The sequence below is a fragment of the Passer montanus genome, unplaced genomic scaffold (assembly GCF_014805655.1).
Source record: "Passer montanus isolate IOZ18808 unplaced genomic scaffold, ASM1480565v1 scaffold2, whole genome shotgun sequence".
NCBI lineage: Eukaryota > Metazoa > Chordata > Aves > Passeriformes > Passeridae > Passer > Passer montanus.
The window spans coordinates 17735563-17750284 of NW_024366591.1; the positions used below are offsets into that span (position 1 = coordinate 17735563).

Here is a 14722-nt window from a genome sequence, read left to right on the forward strand (position 1 = left end):
CTGTGAAAACTGGTTTTATATAGTGAACTTATTATGGCTAGTATCTACATTTTGATTCTCTCCCAATCTGCTGGGGGGTTGTTTTTTATTTAAATGCTTACAAGTAAAGTAGGTCTTTCAGCAGATTTCAATTACAGCTTTCTGTTTTACTCAGTAAGCTTTAGCCAGAAGGCTGCTATATAACTTTATAATCTTTCATTTGTTCTCTGGAAGTTAATGAATTTTTAGAATTACATCAGAAGTATTTGAGTTGGATGCATTTTGTTGAAAAGGACCGAACCATTAGATGGTTGTCATTTTCATTGTTTTTAAAATGGAAGTCAGAAGTTTGAAGCTCCCATCTCAGGTGATGACACAGCATGACATTGACACAGCAATTGGAAATGTGGCTGGAATGCACATGGAAATGCAGGCTAGCTGAAATCTCTAGTGGGATTCACTATACGTATATGCTTCAGTATGCTGAGTGTCACAGGATTAAACAGTCAGCTTGTATAGCTCCTGTCAAAACCTTGTTTCACTACATTTTCAAGACTGCCCCAGTTGGTCACTGGTAAGATGAAAGCCTCCAGTAGATACAGGAGGCCTTCAGAGCCTTGTCCCTTCTGAAGGTGATTTTTGCAGAGTGACAGCAGTGGTTTCTGCCTCTCTTTTGTGGACAGACCCAGCTGGACTTAAAAGCACACCTTGTTTTGCTGCCCCTCTGCTGTCATTCCGTAGGACAACACCAATTGCAATAACATTGTGAAAGGTAATTGACTGATACTCAGTAACAGTCCTCAGATATTCATTAAAAAGTATAAGGAAAATCACAGGGTTTTCAGTGATCAGACCAAAAATTTATGTAGTAGGAAAGGTCAGGCAGTTTTCTCTGCCAGGGAGCTTTTTTAGTTTTTTTTTAGCTAAGTCACTACACCTATTTTTAGAATAAGTAGTGGACTTCTTGGATGATGTCCAGGCCAGGTGTAACGGGCCAATTCAGAAAGCTCAAAACAAACTCCTACCCATTTGTAAGGCTGGTCCTCTCTGCTGTTCTTGGGCAAGTATTCATCATTTCAGTGTCTCCCGCACAAAGGTGAAATTGGAACTGCAACATTTTATTATCTCAAGCATTTACATGAAGTATTGTAGAAGTATCAAGTGTATTTTTATTTTGAAGACCAGCACAAATCAATTCATGCAGAAAACATAATGCAAAAATAATTGCAAGACTGTAAAATACCTTTGATTTTCTTTATGTTTTAGCTGGTTCCTCTCATGCAAAAAAACTACCAGTCTCCAAGTCTTCTTCATCACCATCTCCTTCATCCACATCATCTCATCCCAAAGCCTCTAAGGAGACTTCCAGCAAATCTGGCACATCAGGGACTCCCAGGGGCAAGAAAAAACCTGGGAAACAGTCAGCCCCACGAACAGCACCAGACGGGGCTGCTTCTTCCCCCTCAGCCGACAGTTTGGAAGCGAAGGCAGAAAAACCCAAGCCTGAGCAAACTTCCATAGCAGTTTTTGAAACGGAGAACGCAGACCAGTCAAGCAAGCTTGTTGTGCCCCCTCCTCCCACCGCTGCCCCTCCTCCACCTCCACTTCCACCTCCTTTCCCTGCTGCAGCCAGCCAGCCTGCTGGCTCCTCGGATGCCCAGGATGTGTCAGACAGCCGTGTGGCAGGGCCACGCAGCCCTGGGTCAGACACAAAGCCTCTTGTCCCGACTGAGCGTGGCGCAGAGCAGAGTGTGAGCAGTGCAGCCCTAGGCAGCGCTCCGGAAGCCGGAGGAGAAGACGCGCAAAGGTGAGACCGTGCGGCTGTCCTGGGGGAGCGGTGGGACCACAGCCAAGGAAGCCACATTTGTGTGCACTGCAGGCACGTGGGGATCTGTTCTGCTGCTTCTGCTGACTGGGAACAGTTTGTGGGGCAGCCCAGCACAGTTTGTTCCTTCCCGCTGCCTTTGGGCCTTTCGCCTGCAGCACCTCACGTTTCCCCAGAAGGTCGTTCCTCATGACCTGTCTCTTACTTCATTGTGTGGCTGGCACTGGGGTCAGCACTTCAGCTCAAAGCTGATGACACTTTTATTTACTCTTATAGAGGCAAACAAGAAATTATGCCGAATTATAAGGGGGTTCTTTTCTGTAGCTGTCTTTTTTTTTCTGTAGATGTCATTAAATACCTCACTGCTAAAGTTCTCAATTCAATTGCTGAATTTACTTGAACACTTGAAAATGAGGGGTTTTCAGGCTTCAGTTAGTAGGTGTTTTGGTTTTTACTGCCTAATAACTTGTCTAAATCTCAGGTATTGTAAGAACTGGTCAAGAGAAAAGTCATAATCACATTTTTTAAGCAAAATAGTTGGCAGAAAAATGAAACTGGCTTATTAATTTGTCTTTTCCCTGCCACAAAAATCAGCATATTTTATATAAATCCAAGAGGGTTTAGTCTAGATGCAGGTAGCCTAGAGATCTTCCTTTAAATTCTTGCTGGTACATCTGTTGCCAGCTCTGCATTGTAGTGCTGCATCTCCCCTGCTCTACCCTTCCTTTACGTCAAGATTTTCCCAAGGCAAAGGGCAATCTGCTGTTGATCTCCACGTTCATCAGTGATGAGCATGAATATTTTGAGCTCAACTGCAGTGAAACTGTATTTACAATTAATAGGGTTAGGCTTCCAGAACAGGAAACTTTGCAGTCCCATCTGCTCTCCAACTTGCTCCTCTCATCCCCAGCTTTATGAACTGTTTTCTCTCTTGGTCCCAGCCCACAAGAAATAAAAACCAATTAGGATTTGTCTTAATGCAGTCTTTACGGCACTCAATCATTCAGGATTGTTTGCATCCTTTTTCCTAACACAGATACATAGATACATATACATAGCTGCATATGTTAAACATATCTTATATATGTATGTTTTTTAGAATGGAATTCGTTTGATTAACAGAATTTTTATTTTCATCCTTGCTTATTCAATTGCTTCTCATTGGTATTTTGTTCTGCTTGCATTAATGTGTCACCCTATCTGCTCATGAATAAACAGCTTGGCTACCAAAGAAGACCAGGAAGGGGAGGCTCCAGATGAAGCATTCTCTGAGCTAGCAGAGGAGGCTTCTGATGCTGCTGCCCCTCCTGAGAGTGAAAGCAGCAGAGAGAGCCATGGCAGTGACTCGGACTCGGACGGGCCAATCCTGTACACAGATGATGACGATGATGATGATGATGATGATGAGAATGGAAGTACTGAAAGTAAGCATTCTGCCCAGGAAGCTGCAGGCTGCTGTTTGCAGATTGCGTTTTGTGAATATGCCTGACCCATGCTAGTGTGAGGCAGAGAGAGGAATGGCTGCAGGGAATGCTTTTAAGGGATTTAGTATTTTGTCACTACTGAGAAATAGTGTCCTGCTTGTCCCAGGCAATCACGATCAGAAACCTGCTGGGGCCTGTGCATGGATGAGAGCAGATCAGTCATTGCACAGAAGAGAGTGGAGGTGGGAGGAACAGGCTCAGAAGGACAGGAGGGTGGGGCAAGGTGGAGACCTTAGGGCATCTCAAGCCATTCATTTGGCTTGCCCACACCATGAGTTGCTCATGGGAGTTACAGGTGTGGTGGATGACAGAGGAGGCTCATCAGTCAGCAGCTTCACTGTCTGAAAGTCACTTGTTCCTCTTTGATCAGGGTGTTCTAAGCACTGGAGCAACCTTAGCAGACAGAACAGATCACAGTAGATTGCATCTAAGTTTTACGGCTTTGAAATTTTATCTGGGGTCATTACTCTATCATCACCTTAACTGGGCAGAAGCCCTGCTGTGCAGAAGGGGTTGTCCTGCCCCCATTCTGCCTAATCCCTGCTCCCAGCTGTTCTTTCCTTAGGCTAGAGTTCATGTTTATTTTTGTAGGGGCAGCTGTTGTTGAGCTGATTTTCAACAGAATTCGTGGTTCCCTGATCCAGCTCACCCAAAGGCTTCTCCTTTGCTTGGGCAAAGAAGGCAGCAGCAGGCTGTCAGGAGCATGAAGGAGGGCAGTCCTCCCTCTATCTCCTCCAGGGTGGCTTTATGTCAGTATGAAATCACCATCAAAACATGGTTTGAGAGCCTTGCTCACAGCTTTTTTGGAGGAGGTGCTTCACTGTGCTCAACAAAGAAGGTTTGAACACCAAGGTCCAGTGTACCAAAGTGGCATGAGGCAGCACAGTGTCTTATAAAAAGTGAGCTGGGAGCCTGTGATCTTACCAAACTGCCTTACACAGTGAAAATCTGCCAGGCTAAGCCATATGTAGCCCAGCTTGGTCAGAATGTCAAGACAAAAGGGAAATACTGTAAAGGCTGTAAATGCCCTTCCTTCCACACCTGGCTAAAGCTAACGCTGGCCAAGTTGCAAAGCCCTGTCAGTTTTGTGGAGAACAGATTGCTTCAGAGTCTGGAAGTTCCTGCCTAGGTTACTTTACAGGCACTCTGAGCACTTTTTTGAGCTGTATTCTTTGGTTTAGTTTACAAACAACTTAGAGATGGAAAGCACTATAAAATAACTAAGTGGTAATTAATTGAAAAAAAAGTTGAAAGAATGAGGGAAATGATGATAGAATGAGACTAAGCCATTTAAGGCTGAAGAAGAAGAGCAGCAGGTTGCTAAATATACTAAGTAGATAAATAAGCCAACCTGTAATGCATTAGACTTCAAAGACATTTTAGTGTAGATTTGTCATTTTCACCCTATCACTTCACAGATGACAAGTGATGTTTGTATCAATTTGGCTCATAGCTTTTCCCTCCAAGCCTTTTAGCTTTTTATTGTCATGAACTGAGCTAAAATTTTTCTTTTGATGTTAATTAAAATTCCTCTCCTGCATGTGGGAACAAGGTTGCTTTGGGGAGGTATTAAAAAGTTCTTACTGGGAGTTTGTAACCTGAGCATGAATGAACTAAATCTACCCTACTCCACCTTTCCTCAGGCTCTTTGGCAAGTAAAATTCGTCGTAGGGATACTCTTGCTATCAAACTTGGCAACAGACCATCTAAGAAAGAGTTAGAAGACAAAAACATCTTGCAGCGTACATCCGAAGAGGAGAGGCAGGAAATCAGACATCAGATTGGAACAAAGCTTGTGAGGTATCAGTCTCAGGGTCAATGTGGTTTCACTGGGTGGAGGTGGAGGAAGAGAATTGAGAACACTGGGTTCATGTTTTAAATGCAGCCCAATGTGCACTGCAGGATCTTTGTGGTACAGCTGTCCGGAAAATGGTGGTTTTATTTCTCACAAAACTTTAAAGTGTGAATAATATTTTTTTTTTGTCCTGCAAGAAACAAAATTTGAGAGCTTTTGGGGTTTTGGGTACATAGTTAAAAAAGGAAAGAAGAGGAAGAGGGTAAGAATGAGTCCACAACAATCAATGCCATGGTTCTTGTTCTTTCTCAGATTTGTTAGCAGAACTTCCCCTTGTATACCCATCTCTGACAGAGCTCTACGCAGATCATACCTGTGCATGTTGTGCCTTCTGACCCTTCTCCTCTTCCTCTGGCTCTCCAAGTCCTTCATTATCATATGCTGATTCCAGCAAAAGAAGTTGAGCCAGTCAGTGTTTAGTGTTTTACTGTACCCAACACTGAGGCACATCTTTCTCAAGCTGTTAAACTGCTATGGGATGTATGTTACTTTCTCCTTCTGGACTTGAGAATATTGCGTAAAAAATTCACTTGTCTTTTACAATTTTGGGGGTTTTTTTAATATTCACATTTATTTTGGCTTTTTTGGTCTCTGAAAATATACTACAGCATGCCTGTATTTTGCTAGACCTGTCCTTGTTTCTGTTTGGCTCAGGAATGTTGTCCAGATTTGGAGGATGTCCTGTGTTTTTGGAGAGTCCCAGATATGGGGTGGTCCAGTTGGTACTGCTCCAGTACAGAGTACACAGCCTTGCGTCAACACCCAGAAGATGAGCTGAGTTGCTCTGTGAACTGGGTGTCTGGCCAAGGCAGCTATTTCATTACTGAACTGTAAGAGTGATACATCTACTAGATGTAGAGTCCAAGGGTCATTTTTATTCTGCTAATAAAGAGGTGTTGTTGTTAGCATCACTTTCCTGAACAAATCCGAGCTCTGGTGATCACATCCTGCTTGTCAGTCCTCCCTTGGGGCTGGAACTGCAGAAGCTGCTTTGTGGGTTCTGCTGGAGAGCTGAAAGGCAATGCACAAAGCTCTGCTTTGGTGGCAGGAGACAAGATCTGTGTACATTAGGGCTGTGCTCATACCCAAAATCACATCCAAGTGTGATGCCAGTTTCTTAAAAATTCCTGGCCTGGCGGTCAGCACCTGGCAGCATTGAGGTCTGGGGGAAAGTCTGTTCCCACAGCTCAGTCAGGTTGAGTCAGGTCCCCACCTGGGACTTCCTACAGCTGGGACTGGTCACCTGTGTTAAATCTGCCAGTCCTCTGGGATAAATCTGTAAGTCCAAGGGTGATTTGAAGTGGATGAGTGTCACGAGGCTAAAGACAGTCTGTAGTGAAGTGTGTGAGTGTTGATGAACAGAGAGACACCTGTCTTGGACACACCTGCAAAACAAACTTTACTGCTGAAAGTTTTCGTGCTCTTTTCCTCAAGTGAACAAGTGGATTTTTTTAGTAAACACAGAGGCAACATCAACCATGTTCTCCCCATTACAAATCAGAAAATTAATGTCTCAGTTTGGGGTTTTTGTAATGGCAGTTTTTATATTAGGTATCTAAATAAAATTAGGTTTCAGGTAAGGCTCCCATTTGTATTGTACATACAAATTAACGAGGAATGAACAGCTTATGGGTTTTGTTGGTTTTGGTTTTTTAAAAAAAAATTAGTAAGACTTCAAAATATCAAAAATATCAAAATTCATTCAAAATATCTGAGAATAATCTAACAATTTCACATCTGATTATAATGATGGTACTTGGGAACAAAGAAGGTATATGGATTTATTAATGAAACTATACCTGTGAGGATTTTAAAATTGCTGATACAAATTCTGTAATATTATTCAAGTATCAGTTGTTTGTGTGTTCAAATGGCAACACTACATCTTTTAAAACAAATGGCCACTCTGGTTACATGAGCAGTTATTGTAACTGCCTGGAAATTACTTCCAGAAATTACATTTTTTAAGCTGTATTACAAATCCTCATGTGTCATTTAGATCTGGTTATAAATCAGTCACTTACTTTGTTCTCACAGGAGACTCAGCCAGAGGCCCACAACTGAAGAGCTGGAGCAAAGAAATATCCTGAAGCGTAAGTATTTCATTCAGGTTTCATATAGTATTTGCTTAGAAAGGGAGCACGTGTTGGATTGGTATGGAAGCCCATCATTGTTGCTCCAGTATTAGAACCATAACTAGAGAGAAATCATGTTCTAGAAAATAATGTGTCAGCTCTTGATTTATACACTAACATGTAATTGTAGCTTTGAAAATTCCATTTATTGAATATGCCAAATTTTACTTGTCACAATCTCACTTCTTGAAGCTGGCCCCAAAGACCAGGAATGACTTGAATATCCTTTAGAAATAGTTCTAGGCCAGTTAACCTTCCACCTGATTTTTATGAAGAGGAGGATAAGGAGAAAGGTGTATCGGTTGGAGGTGCAGGTGGGATGGAAGGGCAGAGGTTGGAAGGAGGAGTAGAAAGAGGAAAGGCAAAGTGTTCAGCAGAAAGTCAATAGGTATATGCCAACTACTTCAGCATGCTGACCTTCCTATCCACTTCTGACATAAATGTCTTCTGTACTGAAACCTGCATGAGATGCTCACTGAATATCTTCCCATTGATTAAATCCTTCCTCATATTCATATTCCTTCCTTCCTGAAAAAAGTCTGTAATTCAAATAGTCAGGGGTGGAGGAAGTACATTAGATGTTTACCCTTTATGCCTATTCTGCCATTTACTTGTCTTGCTTCTGTTCTTTGGCTGGCAAACTCTTCAGAACAAGCATTGTTTTGTCTTCCTTTATGAATCTTTCCATAATAAAGATGTTACCTAAACACACAGTGCAACAGGTGCCATGCCCAGCTCCACCTAGTCCTGTGTTCATCTTGCAGAGGTGATTAGTACTTGATGGTTAAGTAGAAGAAATAAATGAAGAAAAGACAATTTATAGCAATAAATCAAAAATCACACAAATAGCAAACAAAAAAACTCTTAAGGCATGAGAACTTCTCACACCTCATCAAAGAGTTGGTGTGATGCTGTTATGTTATTTCCAGCAATTGTTCAGTAAAGTTGGAGCTCATCTGTGCAACCCTGGTGTCAGCCCTGATGTGTAGCATGCTAATGAGAAGGGAAGAAAAGAAAATGGGATGTTTACCTGACAGCATCCTTGGACTGATGACTCTGTCACTTGCTCAGGCTAGCAAATCAGGGAGAGGGCAATTATTGGCTTTCAGCAAACCATCCTGATAATAAAATGCTAATAAAATCTTATTGTTTGAGTTCTCAAATGCCAAATAGTGCCATGTCTTACTGAAAAGGGAAGCTACAGTTCATGCTTGCACAGGAGAGGGATCAGGGGAGTCCTGTCCAGCACATAATGTGAATAGACTTTCTAAAACACTAATTTCCAAACCTATCAATTTCATAGACAAATAAAGATAAAATTGGAAATAAGAAGTCTTTTTTATATGACAAACTGCTCAAGCTGGAATGTGTGAGAAAGGTAAATCCAAAACATCTTTGGTGGGCCAGATATGGCCACTGAGCTGGGAGCACCAGCTGGGCTCCCTTTCTGCCCTTTCTCACTTATCTCGAGGTGACCAACCCAGCAGAGAACCCGTGATGTATTTAATAGCCCCTTTTGCGAGTGTTTATTCCATTCACTGCTTTTGCAATAAGTAGCTCAAGACTGGAAAGCAGTTAATAGATTTCCTCTCCTGTTTCAGCTTGTTTACTTTAAGCTTTTGGCAGCGGACCAGGCTTTGCACTCCGTGCCTCCTGCCATCCTCCCCTGCTGCTGCTGGGGGGTGTCTTAAAGAGGCCAGGGAAAGCAAAAAATAAAGGCTGGGAAGCAGAATTGTAAATAAAAAAAAAATCACAGAGACCCTTGCAAGCACGTGGAGGAACTACTTTTTGCTCATCGCTGAAATATAAAATATTTCAAGTTGAAGGTGATCTATTAAAACCAAAGCAAACCACAAGCAAGACAGGGTTTGTGATGAGAGTCTGACTCAGAGTCCTTTCAGGGTGCAAGTTTTCTCTAAACTGTTAGGCACTTATATTTTACATCAAAATTATTGTCATTCCTTCCTGTGGATCATTTGAAAATGTTTACACATCTTAAATGCCTTTGTTGGTGTAGTGAGCTTTTGTGAGTAAGTTGGGATTTCTTTCATAAAGTTTCCTTCCTCATATTTTTTAAGTAGTGGATGGGGAGAAAGAGTTATATTATTGTGTGTATATAAACTGCAGCTAAGGGGATGTATTGTTTTGAGTAATATTTATCAGACTTTGAGGTTACATTAAGTGGTAAAGGTCCAAATGTTTACTTCAGGATAAAGTTCAGCCCAAATCTTCTAAGAGGTTCAGAAAAAAATCCCTACTTTTTTTCTTTTTTTGTATTTCCAGTTAGTGAGCAAGTTTGTTTTGCAAGAAGCTTTGTTTTGATAATATTTCCAGATAAACCAGTTACTGAAAATCCTGTTTCCAAGTATGATGGCAAGACATTGCAAGCGGATTTGTTTAAAAACTGTTTGGATAAAACTATCCAGACTTCTGAGACTTCCCACACTAAAACAAAGTTACGACAACTTAAGAGTCCACTTGAAGGAATACATAAAGCCCTGTGTTTTTTATAAAGGCAGGCTTCTTGTACACTGGCTTTGAACCAACAGTATTTATAGTATTGCATTATGGCAAAGAAACTTTTTAGTCTTCCAAGAATTTCAGATTAAGATAACTGTATTTTTCATCCTGTATTTGTAAGGGACAGTGAATTTCTTGTACAGTGCACCTGCATGCCTGCCAGTAGTGGCTTTGTAGAAAATGGGGTTTAGCTCTCGATGCTTGTTAAGGAATATTAATGGTTATCTTTGCTTGTAAAACCAGGAAAGAGAAACAACTTTGTGCATTTCAGAGCACTGCAAGAAGCAAGTGCTTTGTTTGTCTTTTCTTTCTCTTTTCTTAGCAAGCCCGCAGAGAACTCTAAACATAGCTAATCCCATAGGGACACAATGGAAAGTTTGGTTTTATGCTCCAGGAGTACTTTTTGATCAAGAATGGAGCAGTCCTCAGGCAGGACAATTTGTCTCTTTTCTTCTCCCCTTCTGCTACAAAACAAACGTCCCACAGAACAGAAGGTGACCAGATGTAATGTGGTAAAAGTTGCAGGAGCAATAATGTATAGATGACAGGGAAGCTGCTTGTTTGGCTTTGACTGGTGGATTATTTAACTTGACAGCCACAATAACTGATGCTAAACAAAATTGTTTCAATTAGGAGTCAACTCCAAGTTTGACCTCCTAGGAATTGCAGGCAAGGATGGAGGGAAGCCATAGTTTTGCTGGGATCTAATCAGTGATTTCTGCAAGCAAAGGGTGCTCTCTGGGCTGGTTCTTTGCCAGTAGGGCAGCAGCAGGACATCTGAGGAGGGGACTTGCAGCTGAGAACGCTGTGTTTATATTTTCTCTCTCCACATCACACAGATTAGATCTGCTTTTAAGGTGGAAAGCAGTGATAAGTGTGTTCCTGTGCATTAATGTGTTCCTGTTTGGCCAAGTGAGTCACTTCATACCTGCAGCCAAATCTTGGCCCTCTGGCTGGAATTTTCCACGACACCTACAGGAACCAGGAGCTCCAGACCCATTATTTTTAGCACCGTACATCTTCTTGCAACTTTCAAAACTTTTACCTTAAAAGACCAAAAGCACACTGTAGTTTTTACTGTTTGTAGGAATTTGTATCCAGGCAGCATTTCTGTAGCACCAGGCTTAAAGCAAGACTCTGCCCAGCAGGCTGGAGTGGGAAATTGGTGCTTCAGGTACAAGTCAGTGCCAGAGACAGGGGCCCACATGCCAAACAGCAGATTCAGTATATTACTAGCAGCCACAAAATTTCAGTCCATTTCCTTTAGCTCTTGAGTTTTATTCCTAGAAGTAAAACCAACCTGAATGTATAAAATCCTGTCCCTGACCTTTCATGCAGAAGACTGTCTGTTCCCCAGGGGTTTGATGCTCTCCTGCTTTTCCCAGGATTTTAGGAAGCTCCTGGTGCCTCCTGTTGGAAATATCCTCCAGAAGATGGCCTGCTCCAAGGGGTACCTAGACCCTCTGCCCAGTCACTAAGATGCTTGCCCTTTTTGGGGGGTTTCCCTTGTCTAGCCATCCCACTGTGCAGTCATCTGCTCTCCACAGGGATCTGGCTTCACAGTTCGGGATAGGCAGCTAACCTTCAACCTTCCTAAATGTCTAGAGAAAGATTTTTAAGGTATTTTATTCTCCCCCAAAATACAGAGAAACACTATTTCAGGTGCCATGCTGTTGGTAGTTCTTCCTTAAGAAGTATACCTTAAGCAGCATGAGCCCCTGTTTCTTACATGAAGCTTCTTATTGCTGCTTGTTAGGAGACACTGTGGTTTAGATAGCAAAGAAGGGCCAAGATATGAATAATGCACAGCATATTTTACAAGCTAAAGTAAGGAAAGGGCAGTACAGTGATGTGTACATTCAATTGTCTTTTTTCCTGCTATGTCTGCTACTGGAGATTGTCCAAGGTAGGACTTAAACAATTCCATTCATGAGGGGACAAAATTTTTTATGTCACATGATTTCCAAGTGAATGTAACCCCAAAGTAATAGTTTGTGTTTAATTACCTCAGCTACTGTGTCTATTGATTGCAAAGACAGGATGTTTAACCAAAAGCCTACAGATGATTTATCTGACCGAAAACAGCTAGAGACCTTTTGACTTTTTTAGGTGAAGATATTATGAGATTAGTTATCCTTTAAAGTCCTTAAATATACCCAACTTATTTATTGATAGATACATTAATTTAAAAAAAATAAATGTAAATTAAGCTATAACTCTTCATTTACAGTTATTCTTCAGTTTGAGTCCATTTACAGTTCCTCTATGGAAACAGGCTATCCATTTCTTTTCAATTTAAGAGAAAAGCAATTAATAAACTATAAATTAGATCCATATTTCAGTATCTCAGTAACACCACCAGCAACCTGAAATCCAACCTAATCCTGGCAGCAAGCCTGTGCGATTGCACCTTGCTCTTGGGAACCTGATGTTGGTGTTGGAGTCTTCTCACAGAGAAGATCTTGGGCAAGCACTGCCTTTTTCCCACTTTTTCCCTTCTTACTTTTTTATTTTTATAATTTGTCCTCTCCTCCTTTCTCTGATATTCTTCTTATGTAAAAGCATTTGAGTAAGCAAAAGATATCTGCCAGTACCATGAGGTGTCCTGTCGTAGCATTTTCTCCAGTGTGAAAGTCATTACACAGAAATTCTCCCCAGGCCAGGTCACCTCTACTAACACAGCAGGCTGGCCATAGGAAACAGGGCAAATACAACTATACCAGGATTTAAAACCCCCTTTTCATTTATACAAGTTGGCTGTATCCAGAACAAATTAATTTCTTTAAATTTATAGTTAGCCTTGAACTGTAATGCAGAATCTGTATTCCCAGCCATGAATAAAACAGGATCAGAATTTTATGTATTTCTCCAGGTGGGATAGTTCAGCCACAAAACTTTGCATATAACCATCAGAGTTGGACTGAAAGGGCAAATACTGTCCTTCAAACCGTACATCAATTAAAAATATGCTGAGCCCACATGATAGTGTCTTTCTAAGTGTGCTTTTCACTGGCAGTCAAGAAATCAAGTTTGGTGAGAATACAAATTTGTTAAAAGGAAATTGTTTCATTCATATGCCCAAATACATTCTAAAAATGGACATAATTTTCTGCTGTACTGGTTCATTTGGTCCAGCCAGTGGCCCTTAACCAAGAGGGCTTGAGTGTTGGATCATATCGCTCCAGAAAAAAAATTATATCATAAAACCGATTTGCTGACAAATGACAGTGAAACAAATGTCATTGATTCGTGTCCTGTAGCAGCAGAAGAAACTTGGGTAATTCAAATACTCAGAATAAAATTTTTACTTGGCATTTACAAATTAGACTCTTATTCTAAAATCAATATTGGAAGTAAAGGCAACAGTGATTGTAATGTTAAAATAAGTAATTGAAACATTAAGCAACTCTTTCAGGGTACTTGCTTGCTGGTACAAGAAAGGAAATGACAGGCACCTTCTCTTTGCTGTGCTCGTGACCCACAGTTGACTTGAGATGTCTACAGAATCAGGGAAATGCGGATAGGGAAAAGAATGAGAGCAGACAAAAGCCAAAAAGCAGACAACACATGCGGCATCATCCAGAAATATGAGGAAACATGAGCCAGGACTTGGAGTTCTGAAGCTTTCAACCAAGAGAAATACAGTATGTGCAGTTATAATACTTAAATATTCACTCCTTTTTATCTCTTCTAAAAACAGAGAAGAATGAAGAAGAGGAACAGGAAGCCAAAAGAGAAATAAAACGTAGACTCAGTAGAAAGGTGATGATGTGCTTTTTTGTATTGTGTATTTTTGTACATAGAATTATGTTTCATAAGAATCTAAAAATCGGTGTATAGACATTGCTGCAAATGTCCATCAGTCATTTTCCCAGATTAGGAATCTGCTTAAAAAGCAGTACAAGCCAAGACTGTGTTGGGGGGAACCCCATCCTGTCCAGTTCCCCACACCTGGAGAAGCATACCCGGTCTGGCCATATTGCTGTTCCTAAGCAGGGGACACAAGTGACAGTTTTCCTCTGTAGCATGACCACCCCTGTCACATATGATCAAGAGCAGCCATACCTGTAGATCCTCTCTTCCCTAGAGCAGTGGAGAGGGCAACAAAACAATGTGACCCCCCAAGACATCCCTTCAGTGCTTTTCTAACCACATCAGGAGTCTTAGCTTCTGCAGGTGGAAACATGCTCATTGTCCCTGGAAATGGAGCAGTTACAGATCTGTTCTGGGAGAGGATGGGAGGACTTTCCATAAGTATCCCTGGTCTGCCTGTCTCTGCAAAAATACAGTTTCCGTAATATGATCATCCTTAGTTAATTAAAGTGAATATTGTTTGAGGTGACTGAAAAAATTTGGCATTATAATGACCCCATAGATGGTCAAAACCATTTTTTTTTGTTAGGCAGATACTTGCAAATGTCACATATTTTTGGTATTACAGTTTTAACACGGTATAACTGTTAATGAAGATGGCCTAGTGGGGTAGTGCCAGTTGCAAAGTCACAATTAACATTCCAGGGATAACTGTCAGGATTCTCTGTGACCTGCCCGACAAAGACGATTTTTATAATTGAAGAAATCAGGTTAGGCTGCCTCCCTATTCCTGCGCAGCACTCCCAGGATGGTGCCTTTTTTTAGACACCTGAAAGTGACCCTATTTAGAAATACCATTAAAGTCCTCTTGAGATTACATCATACCCTCCTCTTTTATTTTATTTCATCTTATTAAGCATACTATTTTCTGCTTCCCGCTTACAGCTCAGTCTGAGGCCTACAGTGGCTGAACTTCAAGCGAGAAGGATCCTTCGATTTAACGAGTACGTGGAGGTCACGGAATCTCCGGATTACGACCGTCGTGCTGACAAGCCTTGGGCCAGGTTAACTCCTGCAGACAAGGCAAGGCACAATTGTAGATTATTAGAAA

The 14722-nt window shown here is 41.3% G+C and overlaps 1 protein-coding gene across 6 annotated transcripts in view; it reads left to right on the top strand.

Moving 5' to 3' along the window:
- PHACTR2 (phosphatase and actin regulator 2) overlaps nt 1–14722 on the top strand; it is a 132055-nt gene that overhangs the window by 107903 nt on the left and 9430 nt on the right. For 4 of the 6 annotated variants that reach the window (XM_039706822.1, XM_039706827.1, XM_039706823.1 and 1 more), the window contains 6 exons: nt 1246–1786; nt 3023–3228; nt 4932–5088; nt 7181–7236; nt 13499–13560; nt 14557–14694. In XM_039706822.1, coding sequence (XP_039562756.1) covers nt 1246–1786; nt 3023–3228; nt 4932–5088; nt 7181–7236; nt 13499–13560; nt 14557–14694 — 1160 coding nt within the window. Of the gene's footprint in view, nt 1–1245; nt 1787–3022; nt 3229–4931; nt 5089–7180; nt 7237–13282; nt 13440–13498; nt 13561–14556; nt 14695–14722 lie in introns of those variants that run through there. The other 2 variants (XM_039706826.1, XR_005627227.1) reach the window with 2 other exon arrangements.